Source organism: Macrotis lagotis, chromosome X, assembly GCF_037893015.1.
Source record: "Macrotis lagotis isolate mMagLag1 chromosome X, bilby.v1.9.chrom.fasta, whole genome shotgun sequence".
NCBI classification, from domain to species: Eukaryota; Metazoa; Chordata; class Mammalia; order Peramelemorphia; family Peramelidae; genus Macrotis; species Macrotis lagotis.
Genome location: NC_133666.1, coordinates 125,914,557 through 125,940,649, shown reverse-complemented (window position 1 = coordinate 125,940,649; position 26,093 = coordinate 125,914,557). Strand labels below are relative to the sequence as shown.

Genomic DNA, 26,093 nt, shown 5'->3' with positions numbered 1-26,093 from the left:
AAGAAATATTTTAAAAATTCATATCTAAAATTTTACATTTTTTGGTAAATCAAACAATTATAGGAAGAATTTTTGAAATAAGATGTATTTAAATATTAAAAAGATCTTGAGTCAACCGTTCTTTATCTAATTAAATGATGAATGGGTCTTAACCCAATTTCGTCAGTAGGAGAGAATGGAAATCAGAGAAAGAGACTATAGTTGATTCACCATGAATTGTTTTTAAATTTTAAGCAGCACTCATAAATTACTAAGAAGTGATTTTTTTCAATCTAAACACTTTATTTTCCAAATGTTCAACACTATAAAAATTCTAAAACTATTTAAATATAAAAACCCACGAAGAACCATGTATAGAAGTTGATAAAAAAAAATCTTAATGAAAGCATTACTTAATATAATGTACCACACTCAAAAATGAGAATTTGGTAAAGACTGTACAGAACATATTATATGCCAACTTACCCTTCATGTGTTTTCAAGAAGCCCTCATAAAAAGCCATAGGTCTAAGAAGAGGAAAAAAGGATTCCTAGAAATTCAGTGACTAATAAAGTAAAAGTATTTAGTGTGGTATAACACTATTTTTTGGTATGGAAAAGATGTCAGTAGAAAATTCAGTTTAGAGAGACCAAACCAACTAAGGAGGTATATGATTAAGAGGCAAAAATAGTGAGAAATACATTTCAGAAAATATCTGTATACTAATGTAGGATAGCAACATTTTGCACTTAAAGTGTTTTATATATTAATGATTATCCATACAAAAAACCATACATAATATTTTTCCAACACACTTTATTTCTTTTAAAAAAACACCTCAACAGAACTAGCCATTGGTTTTGATTTAACAGTTACAATGTTACTGTCCTATTGTAAGTGTTTTATACATTATACTCAACAAAGTAACAATTCATATAAGGTAAATGCAGAGTTGTTGTCATTATGAATTTGGAATACCAGAAAAAATAAAAACCAAAAAACAAGGCTGTTACTTAGGCAAATAATCTGAAAACTGAATGCCTGGCTCCCTCTTGTGGCACAGATGAGCATTATCACAAGTCTTTAATAGCATTCAGTACTGTGGAATGCACTACTGCAAAAAAAGACTACTTTTACATGTGAACAAACACGTTTTAAAATTACTACAGAAATAAACTGACATTTCATGAAAAATGTGTTAAATAACAAACTGCTAAAAATCAATACAAAGTTGTAAACATCATTTTATGTAGACAAAAATCAACCTCAATTCAATGTGGCTGCTTACGAGTGTTCTAAATGAACACACAAAGTCTATACAAGTTCACCAACTATGGCTTGTTCCAGTTGTTTGAGCTAAATAATCAACTTGAATTTAGTGGGAGTCATAAGAAAAAACATTCCATAATTTACAATGATAACAACTAATAATAAAATTTCATAATCTGATATGATTAAATACAACTGAAGTTCGGCTTTGACCCAACAGAGATAATTAACCAAAAATTAAAATGGCACAGGAAGAAAATCAGATTATAGGCCTAGCACAACCTCTCCTTGCCCATATCCCTTAAAAAAAAAAACCCAAATCTTGACATTAAGCAAGAATATTGAACAAAAACGGTCTTCTCACTTTCATGCTAAAAGTTGTATTATTAAAAGGATAGCAAAATATGAAAAAGCCAAGAAAGCTTCCTTTTAAAAAAAAATCAATGAAGAAAACAATCTACTTTGGAGGGATTTAAAAAACTTTTCATTCCTTATACATTTGATGAAGAGTCCTTCCATATGAAAAGTAGACATTATTATCCCTAGGCTTTCTTCTCCCCTTGACTCCTAAAGGACTCACACATCAAAAAGAATAGCAACTATATTAATTTCATTTCATCAGGGTCAGAGTTAATGAAATAAATCACTTTTTTGCTCAACCCTGGAAAAACAAAACTCACTCTACCCCTTCTGAGGCAATTTATTTTAAAAAAGTAAATTTGGTGCAATATTTCTGACTTGAAGCAAACTATGACAAAATGAGCTCTGTTCCTGATTGAATTCCAGAATTCTTTAACTGAGCCATAAAATGAGATTGGACTTTTCCTGATTAAAAAAATTTTCTTTAACAATGACACTGGGAAAAGGAGTTGATTTCAAAAGAACCTCCAGGGGTGGCTAGGTGGCATAGTGGATAAAGCACTGGCCCTGGAGTCAGGAGTACCTGGGTTCAAATCCGGTCTCAGACACTTAATAATTACCTAGCTGTGTGGCCTTGGGCAAGCCACTTAACCCCATTTACCTTACAAAAACCTAAAAAAAAAAAACCTCCAAGTGTGATTGCAACATTATACACTGAAAAAGCATCATATTCCAAAATATTTAATTACTAGATCATAATTTTTGAAAAGTGACCAAAAATGTAAAGAGAAATTCCAATATGAGCTCTGCTGCTAGTCTGAAACTCTGGGAATACAAGTTTAACTGACATACTCCTCAAAGAGTTCCATAAAAGCTGAACACATATCATTCCAGCTGTAATTTTTGCAGCCTTTTTTTTATTTTTTACATAAATAATCTGAAACCAGTGAGTATGTAACAGGCACCTAACTACCAGTCACTCAGAATACAAAATCTACTTAAATTTTTTTTTTAAAAACTTATCCTTTTGTTGGATTATCCCCAGAAGATGACTGACAATATTTTTAGTTTTTATTCATTTGCAAAGTTAGCAAAAGCAATCATTCTGAAGGGCATTTAAAAGTATAGCAAACATTAAGAACCTATGCTCTAGTAGGAATAAATCCACTAAAGGTTTTATATGAAATAAAACCCAAAAGAAACCTGACATTTTAAAAGAAATAAGGAAGACACTATAAAATTTAAATAAGATCCTGAAAACACGTGGAAATTTATAATTATATTTTTAAACTTAATTTTAAAAGGAACAGTGCAGCATTTTTTAAACTCCTACACGATTAAGGGCATACTCTTAAAAGTCAGAACAAGGACAGTTTTCTTACCTTTCTTTAAACAGATCACTTTTTTGTTTTCTAGTAGCAGAAACAGATCTCTTGCTAGGTAGTCCAGGAGGAGGCTGGCTACTGACCACTGCTTTATAAAACTAAATTTCAAAAAGCATTAAATAGTTAACCAGAGTGTTTTATTTTGTTAATACCATGCTGATCTACAGCTGCTCTAGAAAAATATCCCTGTTATTAGGTAACCAAACAATTTAAAAATAAAATTTACCACACATTCTATACAGAAGTACAGTCTAAAAATGCTAGAAAATTACAGCTTGTGCTCTATCTAATAGAAGACATTCCAATGATCAGGAATTTTTCAGTCTTGGTAAGTAAAGAATGAACTGTCAAGAATAATTCCCGGGGCGGCTAGGTGGCACAGTAGATAAAGCACCGGCCCTGGAGTCAGGAGTACCTGGGTTCAGGTCAGGTCTCAGACACTTAATAGTTACCTAGTGGTGTGGCCTTGGGCAAGCCACTTAACCCCATTTGCCTTGCAAAAATCTAAAAAACAAAACAAAACAGAAAAACAAGAATAATTCTCATGTCTGACTTTTATCAATGCTATAAAGTTCTATTGTCAGCTAATTCAAAAGATTTGTTTAAAAAGTATTTTCCCCAAATGCAACAAGCCTCAGAGCCAATAAAGGTATATACTTCTATTTTTAAAATCATCTTGTAAAAATGAGTGAAAGTTTATTCCATTGAGCTTATTTTTCCAAGTATTTTTCCCTTGGGAGCCATGACTACTGAAAATAACTTTTTTCCAGTGAAATTATAGTAGTGCAAACATACTGTTCTCAATGAATTGGATATGTAGGATAAAGTGCAATGTAAGTAAACATGTCTTTTAAACGAATTAGACTGTCTTATTCCTCGATAAACATGAAATGTTGAAAGAAACAGTAATTTAAATTTGAAAGAAAAGAAGATTCCACTAGGATTAATAACTCTATAAATTAAATAAGCTTCAGAATTCAGGATTACTTTGCATTCTCTGTCACTGCCATACTGGGGAGTGAGGGATGCTTAGGCACTAGTTTCCAATCTCAGTCCCTCATACTTTCTACAAACTAGAGACTATAGAACTACGGCTTTCAGATAATAAATTCAGGCACTTTTCAACAAAGGCCTTTATTTTCTTCTGCTCAAGAGATCAGAAAAGGAGTTTTTTTTTGTTTTGGTTTGGGTTTTTTTGGGGGGGTGGGCACATTTTGGTATATAAATCTGAGGAAAAGTATGGAGAAAAATTCTAGAGAATACTACACATTTATGCATGTGAAAATGCTATACTTGTAAAAGTCCTTTCTGAATTTAGAGCAGTAAGAAATTTGAATTAAGGCCTAAAATATATTTTTCCATATTGATATAAACTTAAGTAGACATAAAAGCAATAATGACCTAATTTTTAAAAGTTAATAGTTTTTTTCAACTGTCTTTTAGTGTCTACAGGTTTGCAATATAGAAATTATCCCCCCCAATCATTTGCTTTGATATGACAGAAAAGTGATTATGATTTCCAAACATAAATTAAAACCTCCTAATAAAAATCTTATTTTTATATTTTATGTCTTAATTTAAGAATTGCTATTTAACCTTCAAAAAGTCTTCCATTGACATAATCAGTGGAGTAACTGTTAAAATGAACAAATTTTAATAAGTACAATTCCTCTAAAAGTAGTTTCTTTTAACATTGATACTGACAAAACTATAAAATTTAACATAAATTAAATGTGGAGACAATTAGGCTAGGAGAATCTCATCTTATGACTTTATGCATTTATGGCCTCAAAATCAAATGTTTATGCCAAATTACTTTACTTTGAAAGAATAAAGAGAAGTCATATAATTTCACAGAATTCTAACTTGTACCTTTATGAACTGTCAGCCCTTAGACTGGGAACCAATTTTTTTCCCCGAACTACCTTTGTTAGTATTTAAGTGAAGTAGAACTCTCAATGCTAGATAGATTTTAATAAAGAAGTTTTCACATGACACAATGATCTGCTGTCAAGGATGTGTGTGTGTGTGTAGACCTAGTAACCTAGAATATTACCAAAAATTAGCAGCTAATGAATTAAGAAGTAAAGATAAAGAAGTAAAGATAAAAAAAAAATAGAAGTTAAGATGACTTTTTTTGCCCTCCCTCAATCTAAGCTTTTATTTCAAAGGACATATTTTATTCTCATATAGCCACAAGTAAAATTTCATTTCAGCATTGAATGCTACCTAACTAATTATACTGCTTTTTTGGCAAATGAGCTTTAATATGTTTCTACAATCTACAAAGGTAAAAAAAAAAAAATATTTAAGAGGAGGCATGGAAAGTTATGAACCAAAAAAGGAAAGATTAACAGGAAAAGAATTGGAAATGAAAGAAGGGTTTGGCAAGAAAACATTTCTTATTTTTAAACCATACCAAACAACTGTTTCTTTCCCTTATTTCATAATATATCAATGACACTGAATAGTCTCACCAACTGTAGTTTAATCGCTGAAGCAAATTTGTTGTTAACAAAAAGGACCTTCTGAAAATTTAAATTTTTCCATGGAGAACATATTTCATTCCCAGAAAACTGGAAATACTTTGATTACTCAAGTCCACTTTCAAGTTAACTTTTCAATTAAAATAATACTATAAGATTTCTGAGGGTCAGAGAAATGTTTATGCTAAAAAGAAGTCCAATACTGCAATTTTTATCTTAGGACCTCCATTTAAATTGTTTTAAGTTGGTTAGGAAAACAGATTTGCAATAGTGAGAAAGGAAATCAAATTTGACTTCAGATCAAAACATTTCAACAAAACAAAAAAAGCAACCTAATGTTAAACCAGTAGAGCTAGTAATAGATGAGTTTAATTTTACAGGAGTCACAAGCAAAAAGATGTTGAAGATTTAATTTTGACAGTAGCCCTTTAAAATAGAAATTGAAGAGTACCTTCTGTCCAATAGTTCTAGTTAGAAATCAATGCTGTCAAAGACATTAATATTCTAAAAGGTTTACCCAACTCTGAATACATCATTAGCACATTAAATACTTCAAAAAAAGTTTCCTAATATAAAAATGATTCCTTGTTTTAACAACCAGTTTCAACAAAAAATTCTAGTTCTACTTCTTTTAAATTCACCTAGTAACACACAAACCCAAGCAGAAACTTAATAACTGTACTTTTTTTGCATCTAACTTCAATTAGAAACATTCATTTTAAAGAACTGATTTTATATCAACCTCACTACTGTTTCTTATTGTTTTGTTTTTACCTTAACCACTGCATGCCAAAGGTTTGCTAATGTAAATGCTCGTACAGCTAGCAACCACAGTGCTATCTGAAGATTATTTGTTGTACATTTTAAACTTGAAAGCATTTTCTTATGTTCTATTGTTTGCTTTGAAGACATGAGGCTGAGATAGTCAAGGAAAACATATTTTGTTTCATCATTCAGAAGCACTTCAGGGTATTCACACAGTGTTGCAGAGAGGACGGAGCGCAGATGAGAGAGTTCTAATTCAGTGCCTACCTCCTCAAAAAATGCACTTTGCAGTTCATCCTCAAAGATGCCCATTTCTAACTGCAGCAAGTTTACTTTTTGTTTGTGTGGCAGTTCTGACAGCCAGAAATTTGCAAACCGTACAAAATTATCCCCTACATGACACCACTCTCTGAGATCATCAATAGAACAGATAGCTCTTTCCAACCAGTCACTCATTATTGCTTCATTAATACCACAGAAAATCTTAGTAAACTGTTCTTCTGCAGGAAAAACCACATTAACTGACTCTTTCTGAGCAGCTGCTTTAGTTGAATTTCTTCTTGTTGGTTTTCTTAAAAAAGGAGGCATTTTGTTACCAATATGCGGCAATGGATCAGCCTTACTCAAATAATTCTTCATATCAGAAGAGAATAGCTCTTTGTGTAAACTTCTGTTGAAATCAACTCCAGGTTTATTTGACCAGGAGCATGTGTCTGATAGATGAGGGATCTCCTTCTGCTGTCTTATATTAACTTTACAAAATAGTTTGTTGGAATCAATATCTTCCTCCCCTTTCATGTTAATGAGGCAAGTGCCCAGAGTAGTTCTTCGGTCTCTCATAGTTTCCATCTTATGAAGCAATAAACCCAGAAATAGTACTTTGTTACAGTTAGTCGAATATATTCAGTGGATCTCAATATGTACCTGAAAAAAAATTATCAAATTAGTACCTTTTTTAAAGTATAATCTTAAAATATTGAAAATAAAAACCTAGAACAGCTTTTATATATTGCTACTTAGGAACTGATAAATTCTTTAAGAAATGTGAAAGATAGGGGCAACTAGGTGATGCAGTGGATAGAGCACCAACCCAGGAGTCAGTAGTACCTGAGTTCAAATCTGGCCTCAGACACTTAATGATTACCTAGCTGTGTGGCCTTGGACAAGCCACTTAACCCCATTGCCTTGCAAAAAAAAAAAAAACTTTAAAAAAAAAAAGAGAGGGGCAGCTAGGTGGCGTAGAGGATAAAGCACTAGCCCTGGAGTCAGGAGTACCTGGATTCAAATCCGGTCTCAGACACTTAATAATTACCTAGCTGTGTGGCCTTGGGCAAGCCACTTAACCCCATTTGCCTTGCAAAAACCTAAAAAAAAAAAAATGTGAAAGATAGTGATACCTGACTCCTATATATGAAAAGCACAACAGAGGTCTCAAATCAAGTAAATCCTAAATAGATTAAAATATAGAGATTTTCATAAATTTAAAAGACTTGTCATTACTACTTAAAAAATAAGCCAATATAGGTTAGAAAGTGTTGATTAAAATCAAGAAATCAGCATTAGCAAAGAAATTATTCTAAGTACTTTTTACTACCATTTCTGTAGGAAATTAATAGACTATGTCTTTCAACTGCATATTTGAAATATGTTTTCATGAAGGCTCGGGATGAGTTTTACTAAATATCTTTGCATTAACTTACATAGTACATGATATACTCCATAGGTTATGTATAAGCTTCTTTTTGGAGAAAAAGGAGAGATGAAAGGTAGAAGCACTTGTGAATATCAGAACTTAGAGAATAATTTAAACCTGAATATTAAATTGAAAAGAGAAGGCAATAAAATGTTTCTTAAAAAGCCCCCAGACTTTCCCTGCTATGTCTTAGGTACAGTTGCAATAGAATATTCACCTTTCTAATTTGAATTTGAGAATTCTGATGCATGAGGCCACCTAGGAACCTTGTGGAGACAAAAGTTGATTAGCCCACAAAATGTGAAGATTAAGTTAGTTCCTCATTGCTTTGGAATTTTGCAGTAAAGAAAAAGTCAGTATGCCACTGAAGTACTAACTGCTTGTTTTTACAAGTCTGACTACTACTTTAAATTTATTCCAAATCATAACGACTATTTTCTGTAGTGATATCTACTAAAATACCTAATCATACATTTAATACAAATGAGAGCACAGGAATATATACAGGAATTGTCACTTAATATCACTCAGTATCTTCTGTAAAAAGTTGGCAGATATTAAATAAAATGGCATTTTTACAATCAGAAACAGAATTTCAGAGCTGGAAGCAACTTCAAGTGGCCATCTAAATCCAGCCTAGACCCTAAAATTCTCTTCACATTATCCTTGATTAATGATCATTTAGTCTTTGCTCGAAGCCTTTTCCAAGAAGAAACCACCTACTCTATTTTAAGGCAGCCTATTCCACTTTTTGGAAAGCTTTAATTGGACAGGCAGATGACACAGTGGATAGAGTACCAGTCTTACAGTCAGGAAGACTCATCTTCCTGAGTTCAAAAGCTAGTCTCAAGACACTTACTAGCTGTATGATACAAGTCACTTAATCTAATCTACCTCAGTTTTCCCATCTGTAAAATGAACTGGAGAAGGAAATGACAAACTACTCCAGTATGTTTGCCAAGAAAACTCCAAATGGGGTTACAACGAATCTGATATTATTGAAAACGACTGAACAACAAATTCCTGATATCAAATCTCTTTGAAAATTGCAACCAAGGCTCCAAGTCTTAATTTCTGAGGTCAAGTTGAATAATCATTCTTTCTGATGATAATCAGTCCTTCAATACTTGAAGACAGTTATTATACTCATCCTGCAACTATTCAATCTTTTATTCTTTGGGCTAAACATAAACGTATTTCAAAATTTTTAGCATCCTAGTTGCTCTCCTGGACATTCTCCAGCTTATTAATGTTTTTCAATTCCCCTCACATACACACACATACACAAAAAAGAGGAAACCTGTTTCTCCACAACCCCTTCAATACTGTTTCACTGCTTTAAATTATTTTAATCAATTTGTAGGAAGCAAGGTTAATGTGATTTGCATAAGTGATTATTTTTTTATTTGATTATAAGTGAGGTTGAACATTTTTCAAGTGATTAGTAATTGTATTTCACCTTTTGTAAAATACGTGTTCATATTCCTTAATTACTTTATCCATTAGGAACTCCAAGGTATCTTTTAAATTTTTAATAGTTCCTTATGTATTTTTACTGCCAAGTTTTTCCTCTGTCAAATACATCATCAATTCTTTTTATTGTGGTTTATGCTGTTTGTTGTACAATATTTTTTCATTTTAATGTAATAAAGTACATCTCTCTTGTCACTAATTTTTTCTGTTCATTTAAAAGAAAAATTCTTCTTTCTTCTGTAAAGGATATAAACACATTATTCCAGTTTCTTTCACATGTTAAAGTTAATTTTTATTTTTAAGATTATCCTCCAGGAATAATATTACAAACTGAAGTATGCAATATGAAGGTCGGTCTAAATTCATTCCCTGTCATATTACTAACCAGGTTTTCCCAAGTAATGTGTTAAAAAAAAATTAACTTATAGAAAATGCCTCTTTTACCATTTGGTCTCCTCTGTCTTTTAAGGTATTTATTTAAGGCACTAATTTAAAGTATTTTTAAGGTATTGTTTTTTTTTCCTTTTGTGCTCCCTGTTGACTCATTTTTCATGATTTTCTTGTACCATTCTCATTTCTCTTCCCAACTGTTCCTCTCCTCTTACTTGATTTTCAGAATCCTTTTTAAGCTCTTCCATGGTCTAAAATCAATTCATATTTTTCTTGGGAGTTTTGGATGTAGAAACTATGACTTTTCTGTCTTCTTCTGAAAGTGGTTTTTGATCGGTCACCATAGTAACATTCTATGGTCAGATTTTTTTTCTGTTGTTTGCTCATTTTCCTAGTCTACTTCTTATTTTAAATCTTTGTTAAAAGTAGGGCTTTGCTTCCAGGGTAGATGATACACTCTCCCCAGACTCTGGGGATTCTGGGCTGCTGTTTTCAGAGATATTTCTAAGAACCTGTAAGTTTTTCATTCTTCCAAGGTGATATGACCTAAGAAAGGGGTGTTGGCTTACTCTCCTGACCTGTGCTCTGGTCTGTACCCTTTTCTGCCCTGGAATTCTGAGGAGGGTCCTCACCCCACTATGGCCCCAAACTCTGATATGCTACTGCTCTCCTCACACTGGAACTGCCACCCAGGACTATGACCTAGATACAAGTATGGACAAAGCAATAGAATCCTGCCTCAGTGCTAGAAAAGAGACCTTTGTAATATTCTGACCAGTTGTGCAATCCCCTTGAGTGTGGGCTGGGAACTCCAGAAGCAGCTGCCACTGCCCCTAAATCCAGTGGCTACTGAGGCCTGTTCCTGGTTAGAGGGGTCAGGGCTGAACTGGTACAACCTATGCTATACTGTGCAATACCCCTCTCACATCCAGGTGTGACAGTTTTTTCCTGCTGACCTGTTATCTTGGGCCAGAAAATTGTTCTATTCTAAATTTTTGTGGAATTTGATACTCTGGAAATTGTTTAGAGCCATTATTTAAAGATATTTGGAGATACTCTGGGGAGAGCCCAGGCGAGTCCCTGCCTCTTTATTCCATCATCTTGACTCTACCTCCAAACTTATAGAAAATAAAAAATGGGGAGAAGAGATGCTAATTTTTGTGTGTATTTTTTTGCATATACAATAATTCTAATTATGTTCCACTGAACTACTTCTCTATTTCTTCTCAGCACCAGAGAGCTTTAATAATAATTTCTATCTTGATGCTTAGGCCAAAAAATTGAGAAGCAGATTAGTGGAACAGAGTAAACGCTATCTGATATACAACCAAATAACAAAAAAAGTTATTATATTTTGACTCTTCTCACCCATTTTTAAATTTTCTATAGATTTTTTTAAAAAGCATTAATTTGGAAAAACTGTTTAAACACATGTACTTTGTTGGTGAGATTCTTATAGAATATCAAAAAGATCAAGAATCTCAAATGAAAAAAGAAAAATGCAGCAATGAAGATGCTAGTATAACAAGATCTCAAATTATACTATAAAGTATAACATAATAAAAATTAGCTGTACTAAGTTTGATGTTAAAGCTGAACAATGAAACAGATTAGGCAAGTGAGAAGCAATTAAATGTAATAATCTAATGTTCCAAAAAACCCTAGACAAAAATTACTGCGGTAAGGACTCCATATTCAACAAAAATCTTCTGGGAAAAGTAGAAAGCAGTTTGACATAAGGAAATTTTAAATCAATATGCCATAATAAGAGGTCACATTTTTTTTTAAAAGAAGGTACCTTGCAAAACTAGGGATAGAAGTTTTAACTGAAGAAGGGGTAGAAGTTATCAAAGAAGATAAAATGGCCACTTTTGATTATACAAAATTGAAAAGTTTCTTACAAACAAAAGCAATGCTGACAGAATTAGAAGAAAAGCAGTAAAGGGAACAGAATTTATGTAGCAATCACCTCTGAAAATGGTCTGGAATCTAAAAGATATGTAAATGTATATCTATCTATCTGTATACATACAATGCAAATATATAAAACAAGGATTATTCTCCAATAGATAAAACATCAAAGAATATGAAGACTATTTAACAGAAGAAACACAAGCCATCTTTAACAGTATGAAAGATTACTCCAAAATATCAGAGAAAAAGTGACAAGTTAAAACCACTCTGAGGTTTCATTTCACAATCATCAGATTGGCAAAGATGAAAAGACAAAAATAGCATATGCCGTCAAGCTTCTAAGAAGAGAGGCAGGCTAATGAATTATTGGTGGAACAGTTCTGGAAAACAATTTGAAATTATATTTTAAAAAATTAAGCAGTGCATTCTCATTAATTAAGGGATATTACTACCTGGCATTTGCAACAAGTAAATCAAATATGGGGTGGGGGGAAGGATTCTCCATCCCCCCCCATCCATACAAAAGTGCTGAAATATTGTTTATAGTAGCGAAGATGTATTCCCATCATTTCTGGAATTTTATTGTGAGGTAAGAAATGACAGATATAAAGAATTCAAGGAAAATCAGTATGAACTGAAGTTCACCCATGAGAACAATTTATTTAATAAACACAGTATGAAGGAAATTAATGTTGACTGAATCAGTGCAATGACAATTATGACTTTAGAGGATTTGGTAGTAAAGTATTAAGGAAACAATGAAGTGAACACTTCCAGACTTAGCCTATGTGTTGATTTGTTTTTCTTGACTGTGTATTTGGGAGGGAATCACTGGAAAGTGAAGATGATATATTTAAAAAAAGCAACTAAAAAACTTTAGAGGAAAAGGAAAGATAAAATTAACTATAATTTAAGTTTTATATTTTCTTAATCTTTATTATTAAAATAAATATGTCTATGATTCTATGAGTTAATCTTGAATCCTGGAAATTTACTGAATTCATTTAATGGCTTAAATATTTGGGTGAGGCAATTGGATTTTCTAATAAGCTATCATAATAAAAAATAGTATTTTAACCTCTTCATTTCCAATGTTAATCCCTCTAATTTTTTTTCCTTCTCTTACTGAAATTGCTAGAATTTCCAACACCATGTAAAATAGAAACAGTGAATAGGAAAACTATTTTTACTTCATTCTAATGGAACTGCTTCAAATCTTTCTCCATTGCATAGTATGTTAGCTTAGCTTAAAATAGCTTTATTGTGTAAGGAAAATTATTCTGTTCTTTTTCTCTTTATTGATTCATGCTAAATTCTTTAAAGATTCCTTAACATAATTATTTACTTTTATTAAAAACCTAGATATGTGTTCAAGTTCCTTCATTTACTTGTAAGACAGTTTAATAAACTGCAGAGAAGTTAGGTCATTTTCCAAAAATACTTTTGCAGGTCATCATAAAAATATAATTGGCTCTAAGTCTACAACTATTCTTATCAACACCTCTCTGGATTAAGTGCTATGGATGCCTTTTTCTTTAGCCATAAACAACTTTAGTTATTTCCTTAATATAAGTTCACAAAAGTTTTTGCCCATTCTTACTTATACAGGTGTTCTCTGATTTATAAATAGCCCCAAAATTCCAATATCCCTGCCTTTCTCTCCACTTCTACTTACAGAGCCCTAGTAAAGCTACTATGGGACCCACTATGGGGAGCAGGGGTAGAGAATGGGCAAAAGAAGTTTATAAGTTGTGCTTCCCAAAGAAGAAGCATAAAATTTTAGATAATCTGATCTCAATGATCTGATCTCCAGGAAATAATGCCATGTTCATCTTAGTAATGTCCTGTCTGAAATTATCTGACATTCTGTGAAATCCTAATATTTAAGAAATCTGTATAAATGAGAATCTTCTATAAATAAATATTTAAGAAGATCTAGGGAAGGGCAATAGCTCAAATCATATATACTGATAGCTCAATCATATAAGCTTTCCTACTTGGAATGTGCTACATTGAGAAGAGTTTGTAAAAGGAAGGTATACAGACCACTGAGCATTTTGACTGTCTTAAAGCTAGTCTTCCTGTGTCATAAGGCTAGAGGGAATTAAGTGTACTGGATAGAAATGGAGGAAAGGGTCCAAAAATGTTGGGAGGGCACCAAAAACCTAACTTTGTCTCAAAATACTGCCAGAACTTGTCTGTCCTTTGTTCTCAAAGAAGACCATGGCAGCAGGAAGGTGATGCCATGACAATTAAGTGAATTGGATTTCAGCGAGGGTTGGTCCACTGATCCTAAAACTAAGGGTAGTATTAATGCAGCTATATAACGAATCAAATAACCTTTTGTAATCTAATATAGAAAGTATAACCACCATTTACTACATACTTCAGAGGAAAATGAATTCTGATTTCAAAAAAAATCTCAAATTTTAAAAAGGAGATTCATTCCTAAATTAAAGACAACACAGACCAGAAATCTAATGCCAAAAAGTAAAGTGATCCAGCAATCTGATGGAGAGAAAAAGTTCCATCTAAATACCATCCCAAATGGCATTTAGAAAACAAGAACAGAAAAATGAGTCAGCTATAAATTTGTTCACAAAATTGAAGAACAAAAAATGAAGAAGCACTTTTAAGTTTCAAGAGTGTTATGTTCAATATAAATAAAATTACTCTTCACATAAAGGAAGCATCAGTGCACTATTCTGAACCAAGGAAGAGACAAAATTGGGAAGTCATGGCCTTGGTCTCTTAATATTGACTGGATTGCCTAAAAATAGAGACCATAAAATCTATAGTTGACAAATACCAGAGTCCAAATGAATAACTAAAGAAAACTAGGATACATGAGTATAGGATCTGGTCATGTCATTAATCTGCCCCAAATCTCAGTATTGAGTCTAGAACTAAGACTACAAGAAAAGGATCACATGTATAAAGATAGTTTTAGAAACACTCTTTGTAGTTGCAAAGTTGCCCATCAAAAGGAGAATGGTCTATTTTTGTGGGGGGGGGGAATTATGTTCACTCTTACAAGACTATTTTAGTAGTGCGTAAATAAATAAATGAATAAACAAGCAAACAAACAACTAAATAAATAAATGGAGGGATGGTTGAGCAAGTTATGGTGTATAAATGTAATGGAATATTTTTGTGCTGAAAGAAATGATGAAAAGGAGAATTTCAGAGAAATAAGATTTGTATGGACTGAAGGATATAAAAGTTAGCAAAATCATAAGTACAATTAGACAATAATAACACATTCTAAAGACAAAGAAATCTGAACGACTTAAGAACTGATAAACACAATGATCAACCATGATTCCAGATGACCAGTTGTTGAAGCATGACACTCACCCTATTAACAGAAAGGTGGTGAGACAAATAATTTTTAGACATTGCCAAAACTGGAATTTGTTTTGAGTATGTAGGTTTGTAATAGGGCTTTGTTTCAAAATGGGAAGAATGAGCAGGAGAAAAAATATATATAATTTTTAAAAATCTTCAGTTTCCACCAGCCTCCTAGGTAACAATTACTTTGTTGTGGTTCAGCTTTATCTAACTCTGTGGACCCTTTTGGAGTTTTCTGCTCCAGTTTATTTTATAGGTGAAGAAACTGAGGCAAAGAGGATTAAGTGATTTGCCAAAGGTTACACAGCTAATTGCCTAACAACAGTTTTGAACCAGATCTTCCTGACTCTAGGTCCAGTGCTCCATCCACTGCATCACCCAGTTGCCCAACTTGGGCTCTGCCTTCCATTAAACAACTCAAAACACACTTGACTCCACAGCAAACCTAGACAGACACTCTCCCAGACCCATATATTTCCACACTTCAGTGCCTTTACAAAGATTATTCTCTTTGCATCCAGTGTAAAAGGATAAAAGATATATTATTATATTCCTTACCACCCTTTAAGGTTCAACCCAAACACTACTACTCCAGAAAACCTTCCCTAACTCTCCTCTCTACCCACTGACCCCTAAGGTGGTAAAAACCTCCCTCAGACTTCCTGTACCTTTTTATTTTCTCTAATCCACATATATAATATTGTACTTACTTCTGCTGATATCATTTTATCTCTCCACTAAACTATAACCTACTAAAGGCCAAGACCATGACTTCTAAATTGTGCATCTTCCCAGTGTCTAGGACTCTATTCTGGTGCTTAATGAAGACAGATTGGGGATATACTTACAAAATTTTACAAATTAACCTTAAGGAGGACAAAAATGTCCCCACAAATGTATTTAGTGTCCCTGTTAGAGCAAACTACATAGCTAGATGGAAAATTTCACATTAATTGTCCAATTCTTATTATGCTTTCATTAAGTCATTCAGACGGTCTATAAGCATTTATTAAGCACCTACTATACATCAGTCACCTTGCTAAACACTGTGGATACAAAAAGGAAAAGACATTTTCTGCTCTAAGAAAAGAGAAAAAACATGCAAACATGTAAAACATGTAAAAACATGCAAATATGTAAAAGATTATATAGGATAAATTAAAGTCAATAGAGGGAAAACCCTAATATAAGGGGAGTTTGGGAAGAGATGCTTGTAGAAAGTAGAATTTCAGTTTGAAATTGAAAGAAATCTAGGCATGGAGGACAGTCACTGAAGTCCAGAAGGATTGGAAGTCGATGATGCGATCTTCAAAGAGTTAAAAACATCTCATTAAAAACACCTCTGACCACTTACTCATCAAAAGACAGCCAAGTGGGTTCTCAATTGAAAAAAAACTTCAGAATGGTGGTATTTGGGCCCTAAATTGTAGATAAACCCTGCATAGGCTCATAGCAGATTCTAATTTCTCCAAACTTCTAGGTTCAATAGGCATGCCAATAACAAGTTTGCATTATATTCTTTTTGTTTATTTGGAGAGTTTTCGATTAAAATTAAAACCTATCTAAAAGTACACCAGCTAAACTTTCACAAGAAATGACTGTAAATTTGATATTCTTTTATCTAATTCCCATTTTTCAACATTAATAGCTTACTTAGAAGGTCAGGTAAGGTGTTTTTTTTTAAATGCATTTCTTATCTTCTCATCTATTTCCCCTAATTTAATATTTATTCTAACCTCTCATTGAACAAATCCCTATATAATGAGAGCATGTAACAATCAATTCAGAAATTACTCCTATGTTAACCATTTACTCTGCTGGTGAAAAATAGCAAATTTGACTTTTTTTGTGATATTGTTTCAAGAGTTTAAATTATGTAACCTCCAGCACTTCCCAACTTTCTTCTTGAAAAAAGCATTCATAATTTTTATGTATAAAACTTCTAAACAGTCTACATGACTTTGGACCCTCATTTCTTTTTTTTTTTCCATGGTTAGATTGTTTTTATATCTCAGATTATAATATTACCTATCCCTTCTTTTTTTTATAACTATACTCTATTTTCCCCAATTAATATTTTATTTTATTTTTCCAGTTACATGTTATAAAAGTTTTTCAACATTCATCCACATGCATATGCTTATTTATATTACATAATTTCTTTCCACCTTCCCATCCCACCCCTCTCCCCTCGGCACTAGGAAACACTGTACATATACATTTGTATTTAGCATATTTACAGATTGGTCACTTTCTGTATATGGAATCAGAACTACGGGAAAAGAAAGAAAAACGCGATAGGAAGGAAAAACAAGAGAAATTTTTAAAAAGTGTGCACAGCCTTCTGGGGGGGGGGGGATTGAGGTTGGGGAAAAAATTGTAAAATTCAAAACATTACCAAAAGATGATAGGAACAACCTACTATTGTATATAATTAGAAAACAAAGTATTTATATTAAAAAGTGAACACAGTGTATATGGGGGGGGGGGGGTGTTTTGCTTTTCTTCCCCTGGATAGCATTGTGCATAACAGGTCTCCCAGTATTGTCCTAGCTCTCTGAACTGCTGAGATGAGCTGCATCCATCAAGGTTGATCAACTCACAATGTTGTTGTTAATGGGTCCAATGTTCTCTAGATTCTGCTCCCTTCATTCAGCATCAGTTCCTGTAATTTGTTTCCTGCTTCTGTAGAGAAGCATAACTTGTTCCATCATTCCCCAATTGATAAGCATCCCCTCGATTTCCAATTCTTTGCCATCACAAACAGAGCTGCTATGAAAATTTGGAACATGTGGGACTTCTTCAACTTTTTATGATTTCTTCTGGATATAGGCCTAGTACTGCTGGGTCAGCATAATTCCATATTGTTCTCTAGAATGGTTGGATCAGTTCACAACTCCACCAACAATGCATTAACATCCCAATCTTCCCGCAACCTCTCCAACATTGATCATTTTCCCTTTTTGTCATCTTAGCCAATCTGATAGGTGTAAGGTAATATCTCATAGTTATTTTAATTTGCACTTCTGTAATCAGTAATGATTTGGAGCATTTTTTTCATGTGATTATAAATAGTTTTTAATTTCTTCATTTGAAAATTACCTATTCATATCCTTTGACCATTTATGAATTGGGGAATGACTTGTAACCTTATGAATTTGATTCAATTCCCTATATATTTTGGAAATGAGACCTCTATCAGAACTCCTATCTGTGAAAATTGTTTCCCAGCTTTCCGTTTTCCTTCCAGTTTTGGCAGTATTAATTTTATTAGTGCAAAACCTTTTTAATTTAATATAGTCAAGGGGCAGTTAGGTGGCTCAGTGGATAAAGCAACAGCCCTGGAGTCAAGTGGACCAGAGTTCAAATTCAGCCCCAGACACTTAATAATTACCTAGCTGTGTGACCTTGGCTAAGTCACTTAATCCGATTGCCTGAAATAAAGAAATTTTTTTTCAAAAAGTAAAGTTTTACAATCTATAATGTACTCTATTTCTTCTTTGGTCATAAATTTCTCCCTATTCCATAGATATAACAGAGTATTTCTTGATCTGTTAATCCTCATTTCTTAGTGTTGAGTCATATTCCAATATCCTCCCCTATGCTAAACTTTTCATTAAAAGCATTGAAAATTAAGGTTAATTTTATTTAGATAATCATATCAAATTCTTTCTAAACCTTTTTATTGTCTGCAAGAAGTTTCTGAGCAAAAAGCCACTATTATTTTCATGGTACTACTTTTGCAAATGCCCAGGAGATCGGCAATGCAAATGACCAAATAATTCCATGAAATGATTCCCCTTATTGCCTTTAAGACACAAGGTAAAACCAATTCCACCTATTCTTTTATTTATCTTTCCAGGGAGAACCCAAAGCATCTTCCACTTAGCTCTGATTTATAAGATATAAATATATACATTCTGATTTCATTTATAGTGAAAATATGACTATTGAGTTAAATGAATGTGTATAGAGACTATTTATAAACTGAAATTTCCAACAGATCCTATCTACTTTTCTTCAACTTTCTTCTGCACTATATTTAGTAGAAGGGGTCAACACATGACTAAGGACCATTTGGTAGTTTTTCTTTCATAGTTTTCCACAATCAAACTTTCACCATCTCCTGACTTAACCTTAATGATCAGCTTCGCCAGTCATCTAGGTTGCTCCATGGAGAGGAGAAAACAGTCATCCTCAAAATCTTTATAAAATGGTGGAACTTTCCAGTGTTTTATATTCTGATGGCATAGCCCTTAAGAAACCAGGGTGATGTTATATGAATAATGCAATCCTATTGTGCTTTAAGATTTCCAAAAAACCTGGAAAGAGTTTCACGAACTGAAACTGAAGTAAGCAGAACCGGAATATTTTATACAGTAACAGCAACACTGCTGTTGCAATGAGCAACTCTGATAGATTTAACTCTTCTTAGCAATACCACGAGTCAAGACAATTCCAAAAGAGTCATGGAAAATGCTGTTCACATACAGAGAAAGAATTGATGGCATCTAAATGCAGATCACAGCATACTATTTTCACTTTTTTTTTGCATTTTTTTCCTTTTGGTTTGTTTCTTCTTTTACATCATAACTAATATGGGAAAATGTTTTATATGATTGAACATATATAACCTATATCAAATTACTGTTTTAGGAAGAGGAGAGAAGAAAAACAAATTTGGAATTCAAATTTATTTTTTTTTTAAATGTTAACTCTCTTTTGGTGGCAGGGAATTGGAGGTTGAGGGGAGGCACAGCAGTTGGGAAATGGCTGAACAAATTGTGATATGTGATTGATTTGGAATGATATTCTATTAAGGGAAGGATGAATAGGAGATTCTCAGTAAAAAACTTAAATGAGGAGATACAATGGGAAATGTACCTTTATAACAAAGTAACAGCAATATTACAGGATGATCAGCTTGTGAATGACCTAATTTTTCTCAGCAATACTGTGATCCAAGAGAACCCTGAAGGACTTGATAAAGAATGCTATCATCCCAAAAACAAAGTTGATGGTGTCTGAATAAAGACTGAAGCATATTTTTTTCACTTTATTTTTCCTGAGGTTTCTCTTTTTGTGTGTGTGTGTCAGGAGTGGTATTTATGTTTACTTTTACAACATGATAACTGCAGTAATGTTTTCATGGCTACATATTTTTAACCTACACCAAGTAACTTGCTTTCTCAAAGATGGGGAGTGGGGTAGAGAGAGGGAGAATTTGGATATCAAGATTCAGGAAGTAAATGTTGAAACTTGTTTTTGCATGTAGCTGGGGAAAAAATTTTAAAAATAAATTTTCAAAATTTTGTTAAAATTAATTTAAAGTAATGGGGTTCAGTGACTTGCCCAAGGTCACACAGTTAGGCAATTATTATGTGTCTGGGGTTGGATTTGAACTCAGGTCTTCTTGACTCCAGGGCCAGTGAGTGCTTTGTCCACTACACCACCTAGGAGCCCCCTCAAAAAAATTTTAAACAAGAATGCCAAAATGTGTCTTAACAAATAATTGAGAAAAACAAAATACTGTTAAAAAACAAAAAAGAGAGATGAAACCAGGGTGACCTACATCACAATCAAGTATCAGATCAAGGCTCAAGTCAATAATGAGTGATTAATTTGAGTGAATTAATTTGAATGAATTAATTTGAATATTGTGGAATGGATCCAAATCTGTTTTCCAAATTTGCTATGTTTCTTTAGTTCATTTCCTAAACTAAATGGTTATCTGAAATACCTACCTCAGAGTTGTTCTAAGGATCAAATAAGTGTCATAAGATATATGGGTAGCATAGTGTAGTAAAGTGCTACATGTGAAGTCAAAACATTAAGTCTAGTTTTGTAACTTAAGACCTGTTTGATCTGGGGAAATCATTTACTCTCCCTAGGCTTCAGTTTCTTCATCTATAAAATAAGGGGATTTGATAAATGATCTTTAAGGTTCATTTTCAGATATAAACCTATGATCCCATTCTGTGCCCTAAATAGCAAAGAAGGTTTCTAATAGACCTCCCTAACAATTTTTGACAAGATTCTCAACATCTTCATCCTGTCGAATTATGTCACCAAATTCTAAGAATCACAATAATCATCAACTCACCTATGTCCTTTGTTAAACTGATCTGAGCAGTTTCCAAATCATTCCATTTCTAACTTCTATATTTATTCTCCTGACTTCTGTCTCAGTCTAAGTATACCATTGCTCAACAGATTTCACAAATTCCTAGAATGGCACAGGGAAGGTACCTTACAAACCATCTTATAGGCCATTCATCTAACTTTATAGTTCAGAAAACTCAAGACCATGCCCCTGGTCAACAGTTAGTGGCAGTGTCTCCAAGTTATTACTGGAAGGATACAAAATATTCAAAAAGTATATATCAAGTAATACAAACTCATTTCAAAAGGGAAAGGATGCCAGAAACATAGGGTAAAGAAGAATTGGGAAAAGTCTGATGGCACCTCAACTATGCTTTGAAGAAAGGCAAAGATTCTATGAGACAGGAATCCATACCAGTACAAAGACAAAGGGGTGAGAAATGGGATGTCTAGTATGAGAAATACAAGCCAATTTGACTGGAACAGAGATTACACTAAGGGGAATGATGAAACACAGGCAGTTCCAAGTTTGTGAGGGCTTTTAACTAAAAGTTTGTATTTTATCAGAGGCAACAGGGAGGCATGGAAGATTTTTGAGTAGGGGAATTAAAATAAATGTTTGGATCTATGTTTTAGGAATATAATGCAGTGTAAAGAGCACTGGCCTTGAAGTCAGGAGGAGCCGAGGTCAAATCTAGCCTCAGACACTTGATAGCCTGTGTGACCTAACCCTTGCAAAAAAAAAAAAAAAACAACAACAAAAGGAATATAATGGAGGCACTAACTAACAGGGCAATATTAGATTTCCTAATTAGTAAAAATCAAGAATTTAAGATCTAAAAGAGACCTTCCAGTTCTAATGTAAATATTCAGGAATAGAGGAGAGAAAGGAAGGGCTATCTGTCTTGCCCTGATTATCTTACTGACTTTTTGCATTTTCTTTATATTGGCTACAACTCAAATTTCTGTAGTTGGTTGATAGTCCAAGCATTAAACACTAAGAGGGCAAATGATTTGGGGATCATTTAAAGAATAACAAAAATAATAACACTCAAATGGATCTCATCAATTCAGGATGCACAACTTATCTATACTTGCCCCATTTTGTATGACGCTTGTCAGCTTTGGCATAGGCCATATAACCAATATACTAAAAGTCTCCCTCCTAACATTATCAGGGCACTCTGGCTATCCAATGATCATCCCTTGCTTTTTGCCCATCTTTTCTTCCCATTATAAAGTTACTTGTTGATATCTTTTACTCATGTTGCTCTTCAGATGTCCTTATTGCTTACATGTTGAAACTTGCTCATATCTACCATTGTCTTCTGTGTGATTCTCATCTTTAGTTTTTTTCAGAGTCAGAAGAGTTCAATGTTAGCACTGAAAAGGGCCTTCACTTATCATGGGAAACTTGGGTCAGTAAAAGAGCTTTTCAATTTTATCTATTTAATAACATGAACAGCTAATGTATACATTGTGCCTAGAGAAATAGAGTTATTGGTGTTTTATTAAGTTTTTATACCTTTACTTATTCCATTTTGTTTCCTTTGGTGATAGAGATGAAGGAAAATGACATTGTGGGATGAGAGGTAAAAATAATCCAAAAAACATTTTCAGACAAGGAATAAAACTAGTGTCCCAGTGCCATCATCCAGAGGTAAGGGAAATAACTGATTTACTTTTTCATGCAAATAATGGCTCCTCAATGATTACTCCTCCATAATTTGGATGAGTAATTGTCAACAAATGATGACTCCCCTTCAAATTAAAAGTTTTGCCTAAATTAGTATTGTATTTAAATACAGTATTTTATGCAGTTATAGACCTCTCCAGTAATATTTGAATATTTCTTTCTCTTCAGTTTCTGAGAGTATTGCTTAGATGGATAAGTACACCTATGCACTGATATCGATGCTTGAGATTCTTTTCCTTTGTTATTTTGAAACCCTGGATTATATTTTACTTCTTTTGTTTTTTTTTTATTTTCATTATATTCTCTCCTCTGCTTCCAGAGTCACCTAGTCAAATCTTGCTGCTCTATTCCTCCCATTGGGAATTTCCAAAAGCAATTCAAAATGTACCTACAATATTTTTCCTCACTTAGCTTTCAAGACTGAACAGAGAAGAAATGGTTACTTCTACTCATCCTTCTCTTATAAATTAATCCTTTTCCATTCCAGTATTAATATTTTTCTTCTACTGTCTACTCTGTTTCCTATATACATGTATCCACATCAGTTGACTTCTTATATTGCAAGCTTTTAGAACAGAGGAACTATATATATACTCATGTTGTTTCAACAAGGACAAGTGCAATGACAGAATAGGCAATCTTCATCTGTGAATCTATTATCAAAATGTAACAAAATTTCTTGCTTCTTTGTATCTCTGAACTAGTTAAGCTAATTTGCCTGTGCAACAACAGCAACAAAAAAAAAAATCAAGCAAAATATAACACATTCCTGTACTAGGAATGAAAAGTAATGTTTATAGTATAAAGCACAATAATTTTCAGAATTAATGTTGACTTCTGGTTTATTGCCTGAAAAAGTCACAAGTCATTAAAGTTTTTAAGTTCAGAAAAACAAGGCAAAAATTAGGTAAAAATTACTAAATATATGGCCTAATTAATTAATGCTATGGCAGCATGAAATGAGAAGGGCACTCCTTACTTGTTGCCCCTAAAGTGACATATACTATTGCTAAGCAGTATTATTGCTCTTTAACAGTTCTGTTAAAAAGAGAATTACTCCATTACACTTCCATAGCAATTTAATATCATTGAGGTATGACTACCTATTTATCTATATTCACATCAGGAGGTACTAGTAATTAGCCACAATCAAAGAAAATCAAGAAGGGGCTGATGATTTTAATTTAATTTAACATTCAATCCAAAGAACCTGAGAAGAATTTGAAAAATATTAATGTAGTTAAGAAATGAAATTGTTGAAATTCCCCTCCTTTCTCCATAGCTATATAAGTATCTAAATAAATCCATTAATGATCATTATTAAAAAACAGACACAAAACCTGAAATATATGTATTTATTAGTCCTGTTTCTAAAAAGCAGTCTAACTAAGTGGGCTCTGTTTCTTCTGTCAAACATGGGTTTGGTCTACGTTTCTAAGATACTGGCTAAGTCTAACTAGCTTACCTTTATTTTAACCCAACAACAATTGTGTTAGTTAGAAAAAACAATCATGCCACATGCTCACTTCAATGACCCTGAAATAAATCAATCCATTTATCTCAATTTTACTGAATTTCCCCAATTTTATCTTAATTCTTCAAGCGCCAAATGGCCTGACCTATATTTTATGGATAGAAGAGTCAAAAAAATTGAAGGGGAGGGCAGCTAGGTGACAGTGGACAGAGCACCGGCCCTGGGTTCAGGAGGACCTGAGTTCATATCCACCCTCAGACACTTAACGATTACCTAGTTGTGTGGCCTTGGGTGAGCCATTAACCCCCATCGCCTTGAAAAAACTAAAAAAAAAAAATCTAAGGGGAATCTCAGTCGAGTCTAGCTAAATCAGAGAAAACACCAGAAGGTATGCCCACTTAAACTAATCACTACCAGGTATCATAGCGGTACCATAGAAGATACAGCACTTGAAAGATACAAAGGAAGGAGATTCCTTCATTTTCACTCAACCTTATAACAACTTTCTTTCTAACCAAAATGAGGCATTTATTTTGTGAAATATCACCTCAAGGACCCTTAGTTCTACTTCAAGAATGAAAATGTCTTTTGGATTATTTCTGCCTTTCACCTTGCAGCGGGGGAAATCAATAGAGACTAACTGAAAGGGATCAAAACTTACTCAAATACCAATAACTGCACCTGTCTAGGCAACTTTCCTCATGGAGCCTCCCAGGCAGCCCCGTCCTCACTGTCCCCGAATGTCAGGACACCTGAACCGGTGTTGCTCTTGCCGGGATGCACCTCGCGGCGCGAAGCCAAGCCGCGCCCCCGCGCAGCCCCCGCCCCACCTCGCGGCGAGGGGCTCGGACGGGTCCTCACTGGGGTCGGGGGGCAGAACAGCCGGTGGGCCCAGCGGGGTGCCCGGGCCGGGAGGCTCGGCCGCCGGGGCCGCGCCCGCTGCTCCTGGTCCCGGGCGGCACACTCGGCCCGCGATTCCTCGGCCCGAGGACCCCCCCCCCCCCCGTCCCTGCCGGGGTCCGGGGCGGGGGAGGGGAGGGTACCTGCAGCCGGACATTGAGCATCATGGAGGCCACGATGTAAAGGTAGGGGAAGTTGATGCGGAGCCGCCAGGCCAGGTCGAAGAAGATGAGCAGGGTCCGGGTCAGCCCCTTGCAGAAGACTCCATAGGAGCGCGCGGCGGCTGATCGGGAGAGCCGGAGAGCCAGGGCGGACAGGGCCGCCGCCATATACCCCGCAGCTGCCCGCTCCGCGACTGCTCGCCCGCAGCCCTGGCCGCACGGGAGGGAGCGCGGCGCGGGGCGGGGGGCCGGGCGGCTGGGCCCGGCGGCGCCGCGGCCCCTCCTCTCGCGTCTCCTTCGGCCGGGCCGCGGCTCCGCCCCCGGCGCTCCGCCCTGGGCTCCTCCAGCCGGCGGCCGCCCCCGAGCCGGGAAGCCCCACTCTGCGGCCGGGCCGGCGGGGAGGGGGAGGGGAGGAGGTGGGCGGGGGGAGGAGGCGGCGGCGGCGGCGGCGGACACCTCTGCGTCACGCCCGGCGCAACGTCTAGGACGTGCCGCGGCTCGCGTCGAGGCCCGGCGCCTCATGACGTCACAATGCGGGCGCGTCACTCGGAGCCTGCGCAGTCCGCTCCCCTTCTGCCCGGCCTCCCACCCCTAGCCCACCTTCTCCGCCAGGTGCCTGACGCACGCGCACATACGTCTCCCCCGGTTTAAGCCGCGGCTCCAGCAGTTTAAAAACTTCAAAGCCTTGTCTCGA

The 26,093-nt window shown here is 34.9% G+C and overlaps 1 protein-coding gene across 7 annotated transcripts in view; it reads right to left on the bottom strand.

The window, feature by feature from the left end:
- Nucleotides 1–25,886, bottom strand: part of LOC141502386 (small integral membrane protein 10-like protein 3) — a 36,072-nt gene extending 10,186 nt beyond the window's left edge. Inside the window, exons 1-3 of one of the 7 annotated variants that reach the window (XM_074207101.1) lie at nt 25,382–25,469; nt 6,255–7,169; nt 2,992–3,092 (exon numbers count right to left, since the gene is read on the bottom strand). In XM_074207101.1, the coding sequence (XP_074063202.1) occupies nt 2,992–3,092; nt 6,255–7,094 (941 nt within the window). In that variant the 5' untranslated portion in view covers nt 7,095–7,169; nt 25,382–25,469. Of the gene's footprint in view, nt 1–2,991; nt 3,093–6,254; nt 7,170–7,945; nt 11,067–25,019; nt 25,330–25,381 lie in introns of those variants that run through there. The other 6 variants (XM_074207104.1, XM_074207102.1, XM_074207103.1 and 3 more) reach the window with 6 other exon arrangements.
- Nucleotides 25,887–26,093: the final 207 nt, after the last annotated feature.